The sequence below is a fragment of the Gobius niger genome (assembly GCF_951799975.1).
Source record: "Gobius niger genome assembly, chromosome: 13".
NCBI lineage: Eukaryota > Metazoa > Chordata > Actinopteri > Gobiiformes > Gobiidae > Gobius > Gobius niger.
In genome coordinates, this window is record NC_136864.1 from 30,742,255 (window position 1) to 30,760,881 (window position 18,627).

General features: G+C 42.4%; 1 protein-coding gene across 1 annotated transcript; it reads left to right on the plus strand.

The window, feature by feature from the left end:
* Nucleotides 1–1,109: 1,109 nt before the first annotated feature.
* On the plus strand, nt 1,110–9,316 carry rnf182 (ring finger protein 182; the record flags this gene model as incomplete). Its single annotated transcript, XM_079569528.1, has 3 exons — nt 1,110–1,217; nt 7,743–7,898; nt 8,855–9,316. The coding sequence occupies 3 exons, from the start codon at nt 1,110–1,112 to the stop codon at nt 9,314–9,316; spliced, it is 726 nt and encodes a 241-aa protein (XP_079425654.1).
* Nucleotides 9,317–18,627: the final 9,311 nt, after the last annotated feature.

An 18,627-nucleotide genomic window follows, 5' to 3' on the forward strand; every position in this document is an offset into this window, starting at 1 on the left:
AAGGTTTTAGTCTCATTAACTACTTTTCATTAAGTTTTAGTCTCATTCTAATCGGCAAAAAAATAAATAAATAATACTTCAAACGTGCACAACATGTTTACATATTTCACGTTCACTTTTACAAGAGGCTGCATGAGAAACCAACGTTGAGTCAGAGGGCGGCATGTGAGAATTTGAACTTAGTTCTGCTCGACTTTCTCCTATTGTACATTGCTCTATGATGTATTTTGAAAAGCTGGTAATCAGTAGAATTATAATAAATCAGCAGTTGTTTGTGAGGTCCAAAGCAGGACTAAACCTCATTGTTTGCCCACCTGAAATATTTTTCCAAATAGCATCTTTCAACCATACGGAGGAAAAAAGCTGAAGTAGCCCATAGTACAGTACATTTACTTCTGGTCATAGATGGAACAAAATGTTATGTGTCAAAAAGGACACTTCACTTTAGGAATTCACTTCATCACTACTTTCTCCGCGTGCCTGTTCCTTATGTAAACTCATTCCCGGTCAGTTATGTGGCAGGCCTCATAGTTGTGCGCACTAATTGGAGCGGTAACAAAAGAGAGAGTGGACACAGGGCTTTGTCTCCACTGCACCCGGACTGTTCTAGCACTCTCTGCCCCGCCATAACCAGACCCTTCCTGGACTCTCACATCAGGGGAACGTGCTCTTCTCTGGAGGCTTCTCACCCACACGCAGGCAGTACGCTGACAGACCGGAGGGAGTGCAGCTGACCACTGCACACAGATGTCCCGCAACCCAGATTTACAACTAAATAAGGTCTGAAACAAGACGAATGCCGAGACTAATCCAGGACTAAAGAAAGGACTGGACATGGTCAAAACCGGGATTATGACCAATCTTAATCAGAAACAAAAGGACGCCTAAAACCTTGACATTGGACAGGACATATCCACAATCAGAACTAAATCAATCTACTAAAGCAAGACTACATCGAGGCTGAACGCGGCCTAAACCAGGATTAAGAGTCTAAACCAGAGCATGGCGTAAATCATGGATCTAAACCAGGACTAATCTGGACAAAGCTTTAACCGAAGCAGGTCAGACCTAGGATTTACCCCCAGGCCATGGCTGCGACGGAGGTGAGCATGGAGGAGCTGGAGTGTAAGATCTGCTACAGTCAGTACAACCTGAAGAGTCGTCGGCCCAAACTGCTGGACTGCTGCCACAGCCTGTGCTCCAAGTGCCTGCGCAAGGTGAGCCACACTTTACCCTACACCGAACCCATCCAGGACAGTCTACACACAGGGCCGATCCTGGCCAATAAGGTGCCCGGCTGGGTCCTCTTTACCCTACACCGAACCCATCCAGAACAGTCTACACACAGGGCCGACCCTGGCCAATAAGGTGCCCGCCTGGGTCCTCTTTTCCCTACACCGAACCCATCCAGGACAGTCCAAACACAGGGCCAACCCTGGCCAATAAGGTGCCCGCCTGGGTCCTCTTTACCCTACACTGAACCCATCCAGAACAGTCTACACACAGGGCCGACCCTGGCCAATAAGGTGCCCGCCTGGGTCCTCTTTACCCTACACCGAACCCATTCAGGACAGTCCAAACACAGGGCTGACCCTGGCCAATAAGGTGCCCGCCTGGGTCCTCTTTTCCCTACACCGAACCCATCCAGGACAGTCCAAACACAGGGCCGACCCTGGCCAATAAGGTGCCCGCCTGGGTCCTCTTTACCCTACACCAAACCCATTCAGGACAGTCCAAACACAGGGCTGACCCTGGCCAATAAGGTGCCCGCGTGGGTCCTCTTTACCCTACACCGAACCCATTCAGGACAGTCCAAACACAGGGCCGACCCTGGCCAATAAGGTGCCCGCGTGGGTCCTCTTTACCCTACACAAACCCATCCAGGACAGTCTACACACAGGGTTGATCCTGGCCAGCAAGGTGCCCGCCTGGGTTCTCTTTACCCTACACCGAACCCATCCAGGACAGTCTACACACAGGGCCGATCCTAGACAGTAAGGTGCCCGTCTGGGTCCTCTTTAGCCTACACAAACCCATCCAGGACAGTCTACACACAGGGTCGATCCTGGCCAATAAGGTGCTCGCCTGGATCCTCATTACCCCACACCTATCCCGACACCTAGCGACTACTTTAAGGGGTCAATGATTTATTTTCTTTAAATTTGAGTTGTAAAAATACAAACTTTCAGCCATTTCCCCCCAACATAATTGATTCAGTTCAGCTCAATTTTCCCATAAACTGGCACTCATTTTATTTAAGTTTGATGTTGAGACATAGCAATTTTATTAAGCTGTCAATCGTTGTACACTGCGTTCCAAATTATTATGCAAATTGTATTTTTGTGTCAAAAACGTAAAAAAAAAAAACATTAATGAAACTCATGGATGGTATCGTGTCTCGGGGCTCTATGAATCACTGACATTAATCTCAGAGACCTGGGATGATTCGTTTTCAGGTTAAGCCCAGTTAAGGGAAAAACTACTGAAATAGGGTGTTCCACTTTATTAAGCAGATCATCATTTTCAAGCAATATGGCAAAGAAAAAGGATCTCTCTGCTGATGAAAAGCGTGAAATAGTTGAATGCCTTGGTCTAGGTATGAAAACCTTCGATATTTCATGAAAGATTAAGCGTAATCATCCTACTGATAAGAGATTTGTGGATGATTCAGACACACTCGGGTTTGTGCAGATAAAGGCACAATATGGACGGTTTCTGCCACACAAACACATCAGATGAATAGAACAGCAGCTACAAAGCAGCAGACAGGTGTTTGAAGCTGCTGGTGCCTCTGGAGTCTCCCCAACATCAAGGTGTAGGACCCTCCAGAGGCTGCAGCTGTCCATAAAACTTCTATCCGGGCCTCCCCTAAACTGTTAATTGAAGCTCATGAACAGAAACGGCTGCAACGGGCTCAGAAATACATGAAGACTCATTTTCAAACAGTCTTGTTCACTGATGAGGCCGTGTGACCCTGGATGGTCAGATGGATGGAGTAGTGGATAGTTGGTGAATGGCCACCATGTCCCAACAAGGCTGTGACGTCAGTAAGGAGGGGGCGGAGTCATGTGTTGGGCCAGAATCACAGGGAGAGAGCTGGTCGGCCCCTTTAGGCCCTTTTAGGTTCCCTGAAGGTGTGAAAATGACCTTTGAGTTTCTGACTGACCACTGTCTTCTATGCTACAAAAAGAAGAGCCGTGCTTTCCTGAACAAAATCCTCTTCATGCAAGACAACGCACCATGTCCTACTGTAAAGAAAACCTCTGCATCACTGGCTGCGATGGGCAGAAAAGGAGAGAAACTCATGATGTGGACCCCATCCTCCCCTGTCCTCAACCCGATTGTGAACCTTTGGAGCCTTAATAAAAAAAAATCTATGAGGGTGGGAGGCAGTTTTCATCCAAACAGCAGCTCTGGGAGGCTATTCTAACATCCTGCAAAGAAATACAAGCAGAAACTGTCCAAAAACTCACAATTTTAATGGATTTAAGAATTTTGAAGGGCTCCTATGGTAAAATATAACTTGACTTGTTAAGATTTTTTGATTGAAATAGCTTTTGATTTCAGTAAATATGACCTTCTAATGCTACAAATACAACAAATGACCATTTTCAGTTAAATACAAGCTTTAAAATGTATTGAAACGATGAGTTGCATAATAATTTGGAACAGTAGATTTTGAGGTTTTTACTACATTCATTTTTTTTAAAAAAAATACTGTTATCACTGGGAGGTTTTTTCCACCACATTTAAATGATCCTCGACCAGTTAAAGACTTGAAAATTGTGCTGACTCTCATTTGAGTTGACAATTTAGAAAATCTTAGAAAAATGTCATTTGCATAATAATTTGGAACGCAGTGTATAAACACAAACACTTTTTATAAATTGAAAATTTTATTTTGGTGCTCCAACACAATATTTGTGTTCATTTGTTATTTAAACCAAGAACAAGTGCAACTTGGCATTTCACATTGATTTTTAGAGAAGTGGTTCCAAAACTGTGATATACCCCAAGGGTGCGCTCAATGATTCAGGGGTACGTGAAGAAACTAAGACAATGATCATCTGATTTTTGACTTGAAAATAATATGGGAATAATATTTAAGCAAAAAAGAAGTAAAGAAAAAAAGACCACCATATTGAAAAAACAAACAAAAAACGTAATAATTGATACAAATACAAATAAAAATTACAATACAATATTTGCTGATAAAGCATTTCACTTCCTGAAATACCCTTAAAAGCTCCAGTGTAAAAATGTGTACATTATTTTAACAAACCCAAACACTGAACAACTGAAATGACTAAACCTCATTTAAATCTCCTGATGTAAATTGTCCAGCTTGTCCACTTTCAGCCAACATCATCCTCAGGATTTTTGGACGACATTTGACAGTTTTTCCCTAAACGTTGTCTTGAAATTACTGTTGTAATTCGCTAAATAAAACACAGAAATTTGTCATAATGACGGAAATATAATTCAAACCAAAATAAATAGTAACACCAGACATGGAAGAAACAGTGCAGGTCCTCTGTCTGTGAGGTCAGTGTCGGTCTTCAGTTATTACTTCTCGTCTTCATAGAGAGAATGTTCTCTGCATTTATTTATTTTTTTACTTTCTCTAGCTCCACACGTTTTAGAAGAGAAAAAAAAAATACTTCAAAATGACTGCTTTAAAATAAATGTGTAATGTGTATGTAACCAAAGGTGTACTGTTCAAACATAAATGGACGTGTACAAAACTTGGAAAACTCATGCAGGCAATTTAGTAAAGCCAAACTGTTTCAGAGAGTATCAAAGATAAAAAAAAAAACTGACAAAATTCAAAACTCTGTACAGGTAATGAACTAAATATTAAGTACTGTCCCATACGAGGGATTGCGATTTCGTCACATCCGGTATAAAGGCAAAATAACAGGAGATAACAGTCAGTCACCAGTGGACTAGAAAGCAATGTCCACCAGTTGCTGTGCCATAAACGGTCCTAACTGACAGTCTAATGAGTGCATAAAGAGCGAGGAAGGCCTGGGTGAAAGCACTGAGGCTGCAAAACAAAAAACACAAATGACCACCCCAAATGTCCGTCAGCGCTGGTGTGAGGAGTCTTTCATCTGCTGCCAAAGCTCATCAAATCAGTGTAGCATATACTTCTATTCACACATGTTGTTGTTGTTGTGGTTAGCATTTTAAGTAGGAAGATTGTCATCTGATTTTGAGTTGTTTACTTTTGACTACTTTTTGAAGACTTACCAAGGTGACTTTCTAATTTCTTCAAGTTGATTTATGAGCTTAAAGGGGCTAGATGCAAGTTCATCATTTTACACTCACTACTGCCACCTCAGGTGTTATGCGTAACTGCAGCTTCTACATTAAGCTTGTGCATGACGGCACTTCAGACCCGAATTAACTGAGTGACAGTGCAGGATTTTAGAGGCAGTTGTGGTGAACAGGTCTGAGCTCATTCTACACATTAGGACATGGCTGGAACATGTAGGGGGAGGAAAATACTTAGTTTTAACATTTTTAAACTCTGCATAGTCCCTTTAAAGATAACTAATGAGTCATGTTTTGAAATGTAATATTTATTATGGTGGAATCATGCAAAGAAAAACATTAGTTTTGTATAAACAAGTTTGGCTCTTAATTTTGGAAAAATGACTTAAATGCAGTACCTCGGAATGGGTAGTAATGAGTAACATTTACTACTGCGTAGTAAAGGTATCGCAACAATGTACACTTAATCTTTACTTGTGTTGCCTTGCTCTCACTCTGCTGCCACATACAGTAACTCGGGAGTTTTTCTCTCTTCAGTCGACTCTCTAAACATAGACACTGAACTGAAATGTGCCGGAAAATAACCTTTTAACATTTACATGTACATGAACTACAAAACTGCATGTTTTTTCAGCCATTAAACTGACACCAGCATCTACTTGAACATTTATTGTGAACTGCCAGTCGTGGAAAACAAACGCCACCACACGTCCAGAAGCTCTTGCCTACTGGACGCTGCGCATGTGCCGGAAATACAGAAGTAAACAATAACAGCGATCGGTCGTATTAATCCAAAAATATGGGTCTGCTGGTGAAAAACATAAGTTCAGCTGATGTTCATTTGAATCGTTCATGGGCCCTCCCCTTCCTTCTTCTGCCGCCCCTGTAGGCACTGATTCAGCTGATGGTTCCTCGTGCTGCCCCCTGCTGCATATTTATGAACACATTTTTTTTTAAACACTTCTAAACATATTGTTCTGATAATCGATACATATTTAAGATGAGTCACGTTTGAATGGTATGAGCGCAACTCCATCCATCCATCCATTTTCTTCCGCTTTATCCGGGGCCGGGTCGCGGAGGCAGCAGTCTCATCAACTTAAACCAATGACTGATCAAGCTGCTATGAGGTTTTTATACAGTATGATCTTTTCCCATGTAACTAACTGTATAACTAGTTGGTCCTTGACAGGTGTAACAATTCTAAAACCAATTGAAAGACTTAGAAAAAGGCACTAAAAATCCATGATTAAAAAACAACAACATTTAGTTGTATCAATAATATCCTTTCTAACTTATTGAGCTTTGAAAATGTAATAACATTTAAAAACGGTTGTCTTATAAAAGCTCCACCATCTCTAACAAGATATTGAATACAGAACAACTGCCTCGAGAACTACTTGGGCCATAAGCACAGGCGACTGTGAGGAAAACCTCGTTTGGTCAAAATGTCCTATAAGGCTGGGTCCAGTGGAACAGTCTACCAACTACCGTGAGGGAGACCCTAGCTTTAAATGAGTTTAGTTTATTGGTTTATTTGTTATGGACAGTGCATGTTAATGAACAAGCCACACCGGATTGAAGCGTTGGGCTAATTTCATCCAGTGTCCAGCATGCGTACTCATTCATCCTGGCCGATTGTACATGTTTTTAGTGGTAAAGGAAACCTACGCAGACTCGGGGAAAGGCCCCGTCCAGGTGGGAATCAAACCCGGACCTGTGAGCTGTAAAGCACGAGCACTAACCACTGTGTCACCGCGCCGCCCTTAACTTTTAAATCATTTAAAAGTCACTTAAAGGAGTGGCAGATCAACCCAAACTTGTTCTTAGGGCTATGTGCAATGCACCACAGCTCTTTAGTTACTGTATTATTTTAAGGATAAATAGATCTTAAGATATAGCAATCTTAGTGTAATGTATGTAAACTTTTGGTTTTATAAAGAGTAAAACAAAAAAAACATGTAAAAATGTATATCTCTGATATAAATATATGTTTTGAAATTCTAATTGACCTAAAGATTTTTTTTTTTTCTTCTGGTTTGATGTCAGACAGTGAGGGAGAAAATGCAAATGTGTCTGTTTTTGAACGTATGGTTCCCGCTGAATATTCTACTGTCCAATCTGCACTCTATATTTAGCACATATATTCTTGATAAATGTCCCCCAGAGTGTTGTATTAGGGATTGCCATTGCAATTCAATTTACCTTAAACTGCATGGGCATACATTTGTGGACATTCCATATCAAAGGCCAGAATCCAGTTATAACATTTTAATTCTGTACAGGCGCAGTGAAGAAGCCATTGAACAGTGTTCATTCCATAACTTTTACATGACGTGAAATGTTCTTTTCATAAATCAATGTTGCAATCGTTATGAGTAAAACCAATACTAGGTTTCCTCATGTTAGAGCAAGCCTATTAGTGACTATTACTATTACTGTTATAAAAACAAATCTCTGTTTAGATCCTGGATGTGGGTGATGCTTTACCGCGCGAGGCTGTATGTCCCTTCTGCCGGTATCCCACCACCCTCAGGGGCGACTGCATGAGTGAACTCCCCGACAACCGCCACCTGCTGTCAGCTCTGACCATCCACGGACCGGCCCAGAGGAACCTACAGGTAAACCATAGCACCATTAAAGACCAGCCCAGGGGAACCTACAGGTAAACCATAGCACCATTAAAGACAGGCCCAGAGGAACCTACAGGTAAACCATAGCACCATTAAAGACCAGCCCAGAGGAACCTACAGGTAAACCATAGCACCATTAAAGACCAGCCCAGAGGAACCTACAGGTAAACCATAGCACCATTTACAGACCAGCCCAGAGGAACCTACAGGTAAACCATAGCACCATTTATAGACCAGCCCAGAGGAACCTACAGGTAAACCAGAGCACCATTTATAGACCAGCCCAGAGGAACCTACAGGTAAACCATAGCACCATTTACAGACCAGCCAGGAGGAACCTATAGGTAAACCAGAGCACCATTTACAGACCAGCCCAGAGGAACCTACAGATAAACCATAGCACCATTTATAGACCAGCCCAGAGGAACCTACAGGTGAACCATAGCACCATTTATAGACCAGCCCAGAGGAACCTACAGATAAACCATAGCACCATTTATAGACCAGCCCAGAGGAACCTACAGGTGAACCATAGCACCATGAAAGACCAGCCCAGATGAACCTACAGGTAAACCAGAGCACCATTTACAGACCAGCCCAGAGGAACCTACAGGTAAACCAGAGCACCATTAAAGACCAGCCCAGAGGAACCTACAGATAAACCAGAGCACCATTTACAGACCAGCCCAGAGGAACCTACAGGTAAACCATAGCACCATTTACAGACCAGCCCAGAGGAACCTACAGGTAAACCAGAGCACCATTAAAGACCAGCCCAGAGGAACCTACAGGTAAACCATAGCACCATTAAAGACCAGCCCAGAGGAACCTACAGGTAAATTGTCAGGCTTGAAAAGGATGTTCGGTCACTCATCTATCCACAGCTCCACAAATAATTAACAACGTGTTATCATTCTGAAATGCTCTTCCTTGTCTCACCACAGGTGGCCACCGAGCTGCTGCTCAGTCCTCGGGCGCTCACTTCTCTAGTGGGACACAGCTCTCCTCTAGCCCCCTCCTTGTCCTCCAGCTCCTCCAGCACCACCTTCTCGTCGCTCAGCAGCTCTCCCAGCTTTGTGCTCATCACTATCATGGAGCCACGACCCGGCCCGCACCCCACCTCCAGCCTGGACTCTCTGGTATCCATGTCCCGCAGCTGGGGCACACAGCTGTGGCAGAGCTGGGCCCGTGTGCTGGTTTGGGTTCTGGGACTACTGTACTTCAGCTCACTGCCAATAGGAGTCTACCTGCTCCTCCTGCACAGACCCACCATGGGCGTCCTCATGGTCAGCCTGGTGCCTGCCAGCCTGGCTCTGGTCATGTGCTACGGCCTGTGCCAGTGCCTTTGGCATGAGCTGCGGCACTGCTTTATATCCAACACCAGCCTGACAGCTACACAGGCATGACTATGGAAAGACTCTTGTTATACTGACAGTTTCTTATATGTTGGGGCACAAGTAAAATGCTGGTCTGAAATCGCAAGTAGTCATATAATACGACATGCCTACATGCCTATAGACATTTAGTACATATTTATAAGGGTCCACCACCCTGGGCAGTTTTCTCTGCCCACTGCTCCAGACAGGATGCTGCAAGGGCACTGTGGGTCAAATGGAGAGGACACATTTTATTAGGACAGTAGTAAAAAGTACTTTTCAGAGAAGAGAGCTTGCTGACAGAAGCTCACAACACTGGTTGGTGAATGTTGTGGGTGGACACTGCTCAGCCTCCTCAGGCCAGAGGCCAGGCCTCTCTCTCTTCTCGGGTCAAGTAAGTAAGTAAGTAAGTAAGTAAGTAAGTAAGTAAGTAAGTAAGTAAGTAAGTGCTTTATTTGTCAATGTACAGCAAATGGCATAGATCAGATGTTGGGTTGGTCCTGAGCCGCTGCGATTAAGTGCGCATGACCAGCATGTTTTTGGAGGTAGGGGAAGAAGCACTGCCTTCAGTGATCCTCTGAAACGGGGCACCCCCTTGTTTCAGAGCGTGATGTCCCACACTGGTCCCACACTCCTTCACCTCCTCCGTCCTCTTCCTTGTGAGCAGCTCCTTCTGCGTCCACCGCCTCCTCTCGCTCCTGCTCATCTTCATCTTGGTCCTCCTCCTTCTCCCCTGGCTCCCCTTTGTAAATGCTTGTGCTTTTTCTTACTCTGAAAGTTCAAATATTGACCAATTGATGTATAAGCCGAATGCCCATCTCGACTGCGCATGCGTGAGTCAATCAGGCTCCTAATTTCTGCCCAAACAAACCACTCAGCCATTGAAATGTGTGAGCGAGTCCTGGTAGCGGAGCATGAACACTGAAGTATATAGAGCCATAACCGTGAATTATAAGGCTTACGGGCATCGCCACTTTTTAAATCATTTAAATTCGTCTTGAAATCGCAGGGAAAAGTTTCAAAACGGTGTCAAATTAGTGATCGATTAGCCATGTTGTTCACCATCAGATCACTCGTCAAAAATACAAGTCGATTTAGATGGATTTCTTTGGTCACAATAATAATAATTAAAAACAAGATTTCGTATACTGTCCACCTCCTTGTTGACAAAAAAGAACTAATCTACGTGTTTATTTCTCATTCCAGTTTAAATGTTCTGAATATCGGTGACTTGAGGCCACAGTTTCAGACCCTGGACTTTGTCCAACAGTCGCTCTCGAGCGTCAGAAATGTTTTTCTCACATAGTTTTTCCCAGTGATGTACCTGAACGCGTTCATTGAACGAAAGTTCATGAACGCGTTCATATTTTGCAGCAGCGGTTGTAGCCGAAAGTGTGGTCTGGTCCGTGAATATTAAAAGACCGGTCCGGACCATTACGGACCATGACCTCTAGGGGCGCTGTGCACTGGTCCGAGTGGTCCCTGATGGTCCCTGAGATGGTCTCTAGGTCCCTCGAATGGTCTTTGGGCTGAATTAATGGTCCTGTGTATTATGTGTGGCAGGAGTGGAGTCCTAATAGGTCTATATCAATATTTCTCATTCATATTGAGGAAAACCAACGATTTGTTTTGGGAAGATTTTTTATTTGAAAATCATATTCTTTTTCCGGATGGTTTTCGACATCATCTGTTTCAAACATTGCTCTATATTCAATCCAACCAACTGAAATACGCAAATTTGCGACATTAATGATCTTTTTTTAAATTGTACTCATTACGATTATAGACCACATCTACTGACATTCTATAAGTTGTTGTACATATTACGTGGCCTAACGAGTTACGTGCATGACGGCGATGTCAAGGGTTCGAGGTTCGAAAATGACTTAAAGTGTTATTTTTGGTTTCAAAACACAGCATTTTACGGTTTATGATAATGATTCTTAGCATCATTGATAACTGTACAGTTTTTAAAATGATGAACGAATGAACGAATAGTGCAATGTAAAGCGTCTTTGAGTGTCCAGAAAAGCGCTGTATAAAACCAATGCATAATTAATTTATTGAAATAATGTTACACTCCCCTTTTTATACACTTCCCCTTTCATCTTGCTTTACATTTCTGGAATTACATAGTGCAGATGGTCGATGGTTTGATTTCCTGTGTAGCTCTATGAATTTATTTGTTTATTGTGACAATTAATGTGATCTTTGGATGATTTTTTGCTGTTTGGTAATTAGCCTAAACTCATATAAAGTTAATACACTGAATAGTATTTGCTCCCATTTTATAAGTCCCTACTAATAGATCAGTAGTTATCAAATTAAACAGGTTAATTCACTGTTCTCTTACCTCTGGACATTGGACTGGACTCTGCACTAGAGAATTACAGGAGTCACCTTTGGGGATGCTGTTCACTAGTCCGCCAGTGGTTTGTAACAGACCGTGGTCCTTGAAGTGGTCCTTGGGCCCATGCAAGAATCAGGGACCACTGGTCCGAGTGGTCCGGACCAGTCAGGGACCGGTCCCTGAGATGGTCCTTGGTCTGAGTCAATGGTACCTGTTATTTATGACTGGTTTCTGCTTCATACAAGCATAAGGGACCACTGGTCCGAGTGGTCCGGACCACTGGTCCGAGTGGTCCGGACCAGTCAGGGACCGGTCCCTGAGATGGTCCTTGGTCTGAGTCAATGGTACCTGTGGCCTGTGACTGGTTTCTGCTTCATACAGGCATCAGGGACCACTGGTCCGAGTGGTCCGGACCAGTCAGGGACCGGTCCCTGAGATGGTCCTTGGTCTGAATCAATGGTAGAATGGTAGCCTACATGTTACTTATGACTGGTTTCTGCTTCATACAGGTATCACTGGTCCGAGTGGTCCGGACCAGTCAGGGACCGGTCCCTGACATGGTGCTGCTGATCACGTGGATCACGTGGGTGCTGCTCTGCTCAGCGAAGCTCAGGCCAATTTGCGCTAATAACATATAACAATAATAAAATGATTCAAGAACTTGTAAAGCCACCACTCCGTTCCGGTTCATAACATTAATCCATATCTTGTGGGACTGCGGAACTATCGCAAATACTCCTGCTCGTAGGGCTCCATAGGTAGAGCGCAGGGCTCACGCGTACAAGATCGGTGGATCGATCATGTCCCCACCTCTATTTTTTTTTTTTTTTTTGACTGGGAACCCGCTGGGAAAAACATTAATGCTGATCCGTATATTCAGTTTATTTGGACATTATAAAAACTGCACAGTTATCAATGATGCTAAGAATCATTATCATAAACCGTAAAATGCTTCTGTGTTTTGAAACCAAAAATAACACTTTTAGTTATCCTCGAACCTCGAACCCTTGACATCGCCGTCATGCACGTAACCCGTTAGGCCATGTAATATGTACAACAAGTTATAGAATGTCAGTAGATGTGGTCTATAATCGTAATGAGTACAATTAAAAAAAAGATCATTAATGTCGCAAATTTGCGTATTTCAGTTGGTTGGATTGAATATAGAGCAATGTTTGAAACAGATGATGTCGAAAACCATCCGGAAAAAGAATATGATTTTCAAATAAAAAATCTTCCCAAAACAAATCGTTGGTTTTCCTCAATATGAATGAGAAATATTGATATAGACCTATTAGGACTCCACTCCTGCCACACATAATACACAGGACCATTAATTCAGCCCAAAGTACATTCGAGGGACCTAGAGACCATCTCAGGGACCATCAGGGACCACTCGGACCAGTGCACAGCGCCCCTAGAGGTCATGGTCCGTAATGGTCCGGACCGGTCTTTTAATATTCACGGACCAGACCACACTTTCGGCTACAACCCCCTCTCATATTTTGGGCGAACGTGAACTGAACGCACTGGATTACTGCCTGATGAACGAAACCATGAACGCGTTCATTCTGGTGTCTGTGAACGGCATTCCCGTTCTTTTTACGTTCGTTCATTATGGTGCCAGATTTCTTATATCTGTGGTTTAAGACCGCGGATCAGTGAATATAATTATAAAACCCCGCAGCGCCGTCAGAGTTTACCAGCGGGTCTAAACTCTGGCGGGTCCACGGTGTAGCTCGCGCTAGCTCCGCTCCGCCTCCGCGCCCACGGCCCGACTGTGTCCAGTTCTGTGGCGCTGAACTCTGCTGTTTATGGCCCTGGCACAGGCCCTGGCACACGGGTAACCAGCGGGTCTGCACGCTGCCCGTAGCAGCCACAGTGTGAGGTTACGAAGCGAGATTCCCTTGTTTAACGTCTGTCTCTCCAAATCCTGTCTGCTCCGCGCTGCCACTCATTTGCATAAAGTCACAATGCGGAGTTTTTTAACTACAAATTAGCTCCTAAAACATTTTTTTTTTCACATGATAAATTAACAAAATAACACAAATGCAATTGAATATCTGTAGCTTCATTTTCCACTAAGAATTTAAAAATTAAACTTAAAAAAAAAAAAAAAAAAAAAAAAATATGATTAGCAAAGATATCCAAAATCCACTCTGAAAACAGTGACAGGCTGACATGAAATAGCTTTAACACTAAGTGAGGAGGCCATGATATTTTTGACTCATGGCTGAAGTCAACTTTCTCCAGCTCTCCCAAGGTTGGCAAAAATGCATCTCAAAATACTTCAGATTATGTGTATATGGAATTTAAGATATGGAATTTAAAAATATTTCCCTGAGAGAGGAATATATTGTACTTCTCACCTTTTTCATGCCTGAATAATAGCTCGAAGCAAAAAAAAAAAAAAAAGAAAAAAAAAAAAAAGAACTATGAACTAGTTCATTTTTGGAACCATGAACGAACTATTAAGCATGAACAATTATGAACTATGAACGAACTAGTTCATTTTGAAATTTGTGAACTGAACTTTGAACTATAGGAAATGAACTTTCCCAACACTGGTTTTTCCAACTATGTGAAGGACTGGTCGTCACTTTGTCAGCAGCTCTACATATGAACGGTCGTTCAGTTCTTTCAGTCTGTCTCTCTCCGTACGCAGCCGAGGTTGTAAAAATAGACTCTATGCTAATATCGTAACAAGCTCCACGGTGACGACAAAAGCACTTTATATCATCAACTTTCCAGCGGTTAAAACGGTCCAGATCAGAGCTTTCTTCATTGCTTTACGCTAACTATCAATACTGTTTGGTAGCCGAAATAAACTCCATTACCCATAATGCAACGGGCGACCTGAGATGGGCATTCGGCTTGGCCATGTTTTTGGAATCCATGTTTTTAAATATTCCTCCCTTTAGATCAACAACATGCCTTTTTGTGTAGGCTAGTTGTAAATACTAGAACTGCCTCCGTTGTAATAAAGAAAATATGCCTATGACAAGTTCTCTATGAGTTTTCTATTGAAATAAAGATTTTCAAAGTTAGCCAACTGTCTATTTTCTATATTTAAGTTTAAAAACATCTCATCTTCACTATATTCTGTATCTATAGGTAGAAACATATTGGTCGACTACACACTATGCATTTCCCTGCTATTAAGGGATAGGTCCAATATTTTTTTAAAGCCCCTCCCTGGGAAAACCAGCCAGTCCAATGGCCCAAGTAGGAAGTCCACACTTATGCGGGCCTACTGTATATCTGATATTGATTGCCCCTTATATTTATTCATTGTTTATTTTGATATTTACTCTGATTTTGTTAACTGCGGGCCAGTATAGCCAAACATGTCAGGTGTAATGCAGGGCATGAATGTTGACTAGAAAGATTTGTCTGTTCTGGAGCATTTGGAAGTTTCGAGTAGAATCAAATAGACCAGGGGTCTCCAACAGGCTTAGATGATTCAATCTGGCCCCTGGCTTGTCGAGCACAAATTCAAACAAACAAAGAGTATGTAGGGGGGGAAAGTAAGTCTCTAGCCCAAGGGTTCCCAACTGAACAGCTCGAGGTCCTCAAACTTTTCTTTCGTAACCCTCAACATATGTTAATTTTTTTTTTTTTTTTTTATAAATAACCAGAATGCTCACTCCAGCCACTAGGGGGCAGCTTACATAAAGAAAGGTAAGAATTCCACACATGTCCACCAGAGGGCACTGACATAAGAAGAGATCGGGATATAAACAGCACATTATAAACAGTGGACAGTCTGCCCCTGGGCGGCTGTGGCTACAATGGGCGGCACGGTAGCGCAGCGGTTAGTGCTCTCGCTTCACAGCTAGAAGGTCCGGGTTCGATTCCCACCAGGACGGGGCCTTTCTGTGTGGAGTTTGCATGTTCTCCCCGTGTCTGCGTAGGTTTCCTCCGGGCACTCCGGTTTCCCCTACCACTAAAAACATGCACAATAGGCCAGGATGAATGATGTGTGTGAGTGAATGGTGGTGGTCAGAGGGTCCGTTGGCGCAGACGTGTGTAGTCGCGAAAGCGCTTCTGACAGTCTCCCCCAGGGGAAACTGAAGCTACAAACGTAGCTTTCCACCACCGAGTATGGAGTGAATGTACAACTGTCTCATGTAAAGAGCTTTGTGACTATATGTCTGTGAAAGGCGCTATATAAATAAAGATCTTCTTCTTCTTCTTCTTCTACAATAGTAGCTTACCACCACCAAGTGCTGAGTAAATGAATAATGACTACAATGTAGCAGAGACTTGTGGCACAGGCTTGTTAAGTGCAATACGTGTAAGCCGAGGCTACAGTCCTGTCAGGCTCATTATTATTCATGTATGGAAAAACTTTTCCTCAATAGTATATTCCCAATCAAAACATATTTTACTGAAGCTTTTGTTTATGGACCCCGGCAATACACTGCCGATATACTTTGGCCCCCAGCGAAATTAACTTGGAGACCCCTGAAATAGACTGCAGTTCTTATTCTGTGTAGGTCTGTGTACTGGTGTTGTATCAAAGTACTAGTGTGCAGTGTTGTATCCAAGTACTAGTGTGCAGTGTTGTATCAAAGTACTAGTGTGCAGTGTTGTATCAAAGTACTTGTGTGCAGTGTTGTATCAAAGTACTTGTGTGCAGTGTTGTATCAAAGTACTAGTGTGCAGTGTTGTATCAAAGTACTTGTGTGCAGTGTTGTATCAAAGTACTAGTGTGCAGTGTTGTATCAAAGTACTAGTGTGCAGTGTTGTATCAAAGTACTAGTGTGCAGTGTTGTATCAAAGTACTTGTGTGCAGTGTTGTATCAAAGTACTTGTGTGCAGTGTTGTATCAAAGTACTAGTGTGCAGTGTTGTATCAAAGTACTTGTGTGCAGTGTTGTATCAAAGTACTAGTGTGCAGTGTTGTATCAAAGTACTTGTGTGCAGTGTTGTATCAAAGTACTTGTGTGCAGTGTTGTATCAAAGTACTTGTGTGCAGTATTGTATCAAAGTACTTGTGTGCAGTGTTGTATCAAAGTACTAGTGTGCAGTGTTGTATCAAAGTACTTGTGTGCAGTGTTGTATTAAAGTACTAGTGTGCAGTGTTGTATCAAAGTACTTGTGTGCAGTGTTGTATCAAAGTACTTGTGTGCAGTGTTGTATCAAAGTACTAGTGTGCAGTGTTGTATCAAAGTACTTGTGTGCAGTGTTGAATCAAAGTACTTGTGTGCAGTGTTGTATCAAAGTACTAGTGTGCAGTGTTGTATCAAAGTACTTGTGTGCAGTGTTGTATCAAAGTACTAGTGTGCAGTGTTGTATCAAAGTACTAGTGTGCAGTGTTGTATCAAAGTACTAGTGTGCAGGTTGTATCAAAGTACTTGTGTGCAGTGTTGTATCAAAGTACTTGTGTGCAGTGTTGTATCAAAGTACTCGTGTGCAGTGTTGTATCAAAGTACTAGTGTGCAGTGTTGAATCAAAGTACTTGTGTGCAGTGTTGTATCAAAGTACTAGTGTGCAGTGTTGTATCAAAGTACTTGTGTGCAGTGTTGTATCAAAGTACTAGTGTGCAGTGTGTTGTATCAAAGTACTTGTGTGCAGTGTTGTATCAAAGTACTAGTGTGCAGTGTTGTATCAAAGTACTAGTGTGCAGGTTGTATCAAAGTACTTGTGTGCAGTGTTGTATCAAAGTACTTGTGTGCAGTGTTGTATCAAAGTACTTGTGTGCAGTGTTGTATCAAAGTACTAGTGTGCAGTGTTGTATCAAAGTACTAGTGTGCAGTGTTGTATCAAAGTACTAGTGTGCAGTGTTGTATCAAAGTACTTGTGTGCAGTGTTGTATCAAAGTACTTGTGTGCAGTGTTGTATCAAAGTACTTGTGTGCAGTGTTGTATCAAAGTACTAGTGTGCAGTGTTGTATCAAAGTACTTGTGTGCAGTGTTGTATCAAAGTACTAGTGTGCAGTGTTGTATCAAAGTACTAGTGTGCAGTGTTGTATCAAAGTACTAGTGTGCAGTGTTGTATCAAAGTACTAGTGTGCAGTGTTGTATCAAAGTACTTGTGTGCAGTGTTGTATCAAAGTACTTGTGTGCAGTGTTGTATCAAAGTACTTGTGTGCAGTGTTGTATCAAAGTACTTGTGTGCAGTGTTGTATCAAAGTACTAGTGTGCAGTGTTGTATCAAAGTACTTGTGTGCAGTGTTGTATCAAAGTACTAGTGTGCAGTGTTGTATCAAAGTACTAGTGTGCAGTGTTGTATCAAAGTACTAGTGTGCAGTGTTGTATCAAAGTACTAGTGTGCAGTGTTGTATCAAAGTACTAGTGTGCAGTGTTGTATCAAAGTACTTGTGTGCAGTGTTGTATCAAAGTACTTGTGTGCAGTGTTGTATCAAAGTACTTGTGTGCAGTGTTGTATCAAAGTACTAGTGTGCAGTGTTGTATCAAAGTACTTGTGTGCAGTGTTGTATCAAAGTACTAGTGTGCAGTGTTGTATCAAAGTACTAGTGTGCAGTGTTGTATCAAAGTACTAGTGTGCAGTGTTGTATCAAAGTACTTGTGTGCAGTGTTGTATCAAAGTACTAGTGTGCAGTGTTGTATCAAAGTACTAGTGTGCAGTGTTGTATCAAAGTACTAGTGTGCAGTGTTGTATCAAAGTACTAGTGTGCAGTGTTGTATCAAAGTACTAGTGTGCAGTGTTGTATCAAAGTACTAGTGTGCAGTGTTGTATCAAAGTACTAGTGTGCAGTGTTGTATCAAAGTACTTGTGTGCAGTGTGTTGTATCAAAGTACTAGTGTGCAGTGTTGTATCAAAGTACTAGTGTGCAGTGTTGTATCAAAGTACTAGTGTGCAGTGTTGTATCAAAGTACTAGTGTGCAGTGTTGTATCAAAGTACTTGTGTGCAGTGTTGTATCAAAGTACTAGTGTGCAGTGTTGTATCAAAGTACTAGTGTGCAGTGTTGTATCAAAGTACTAGTGTGCAGTGTTGTATCAAAGTACTAGTGTGCAGTGTTGTA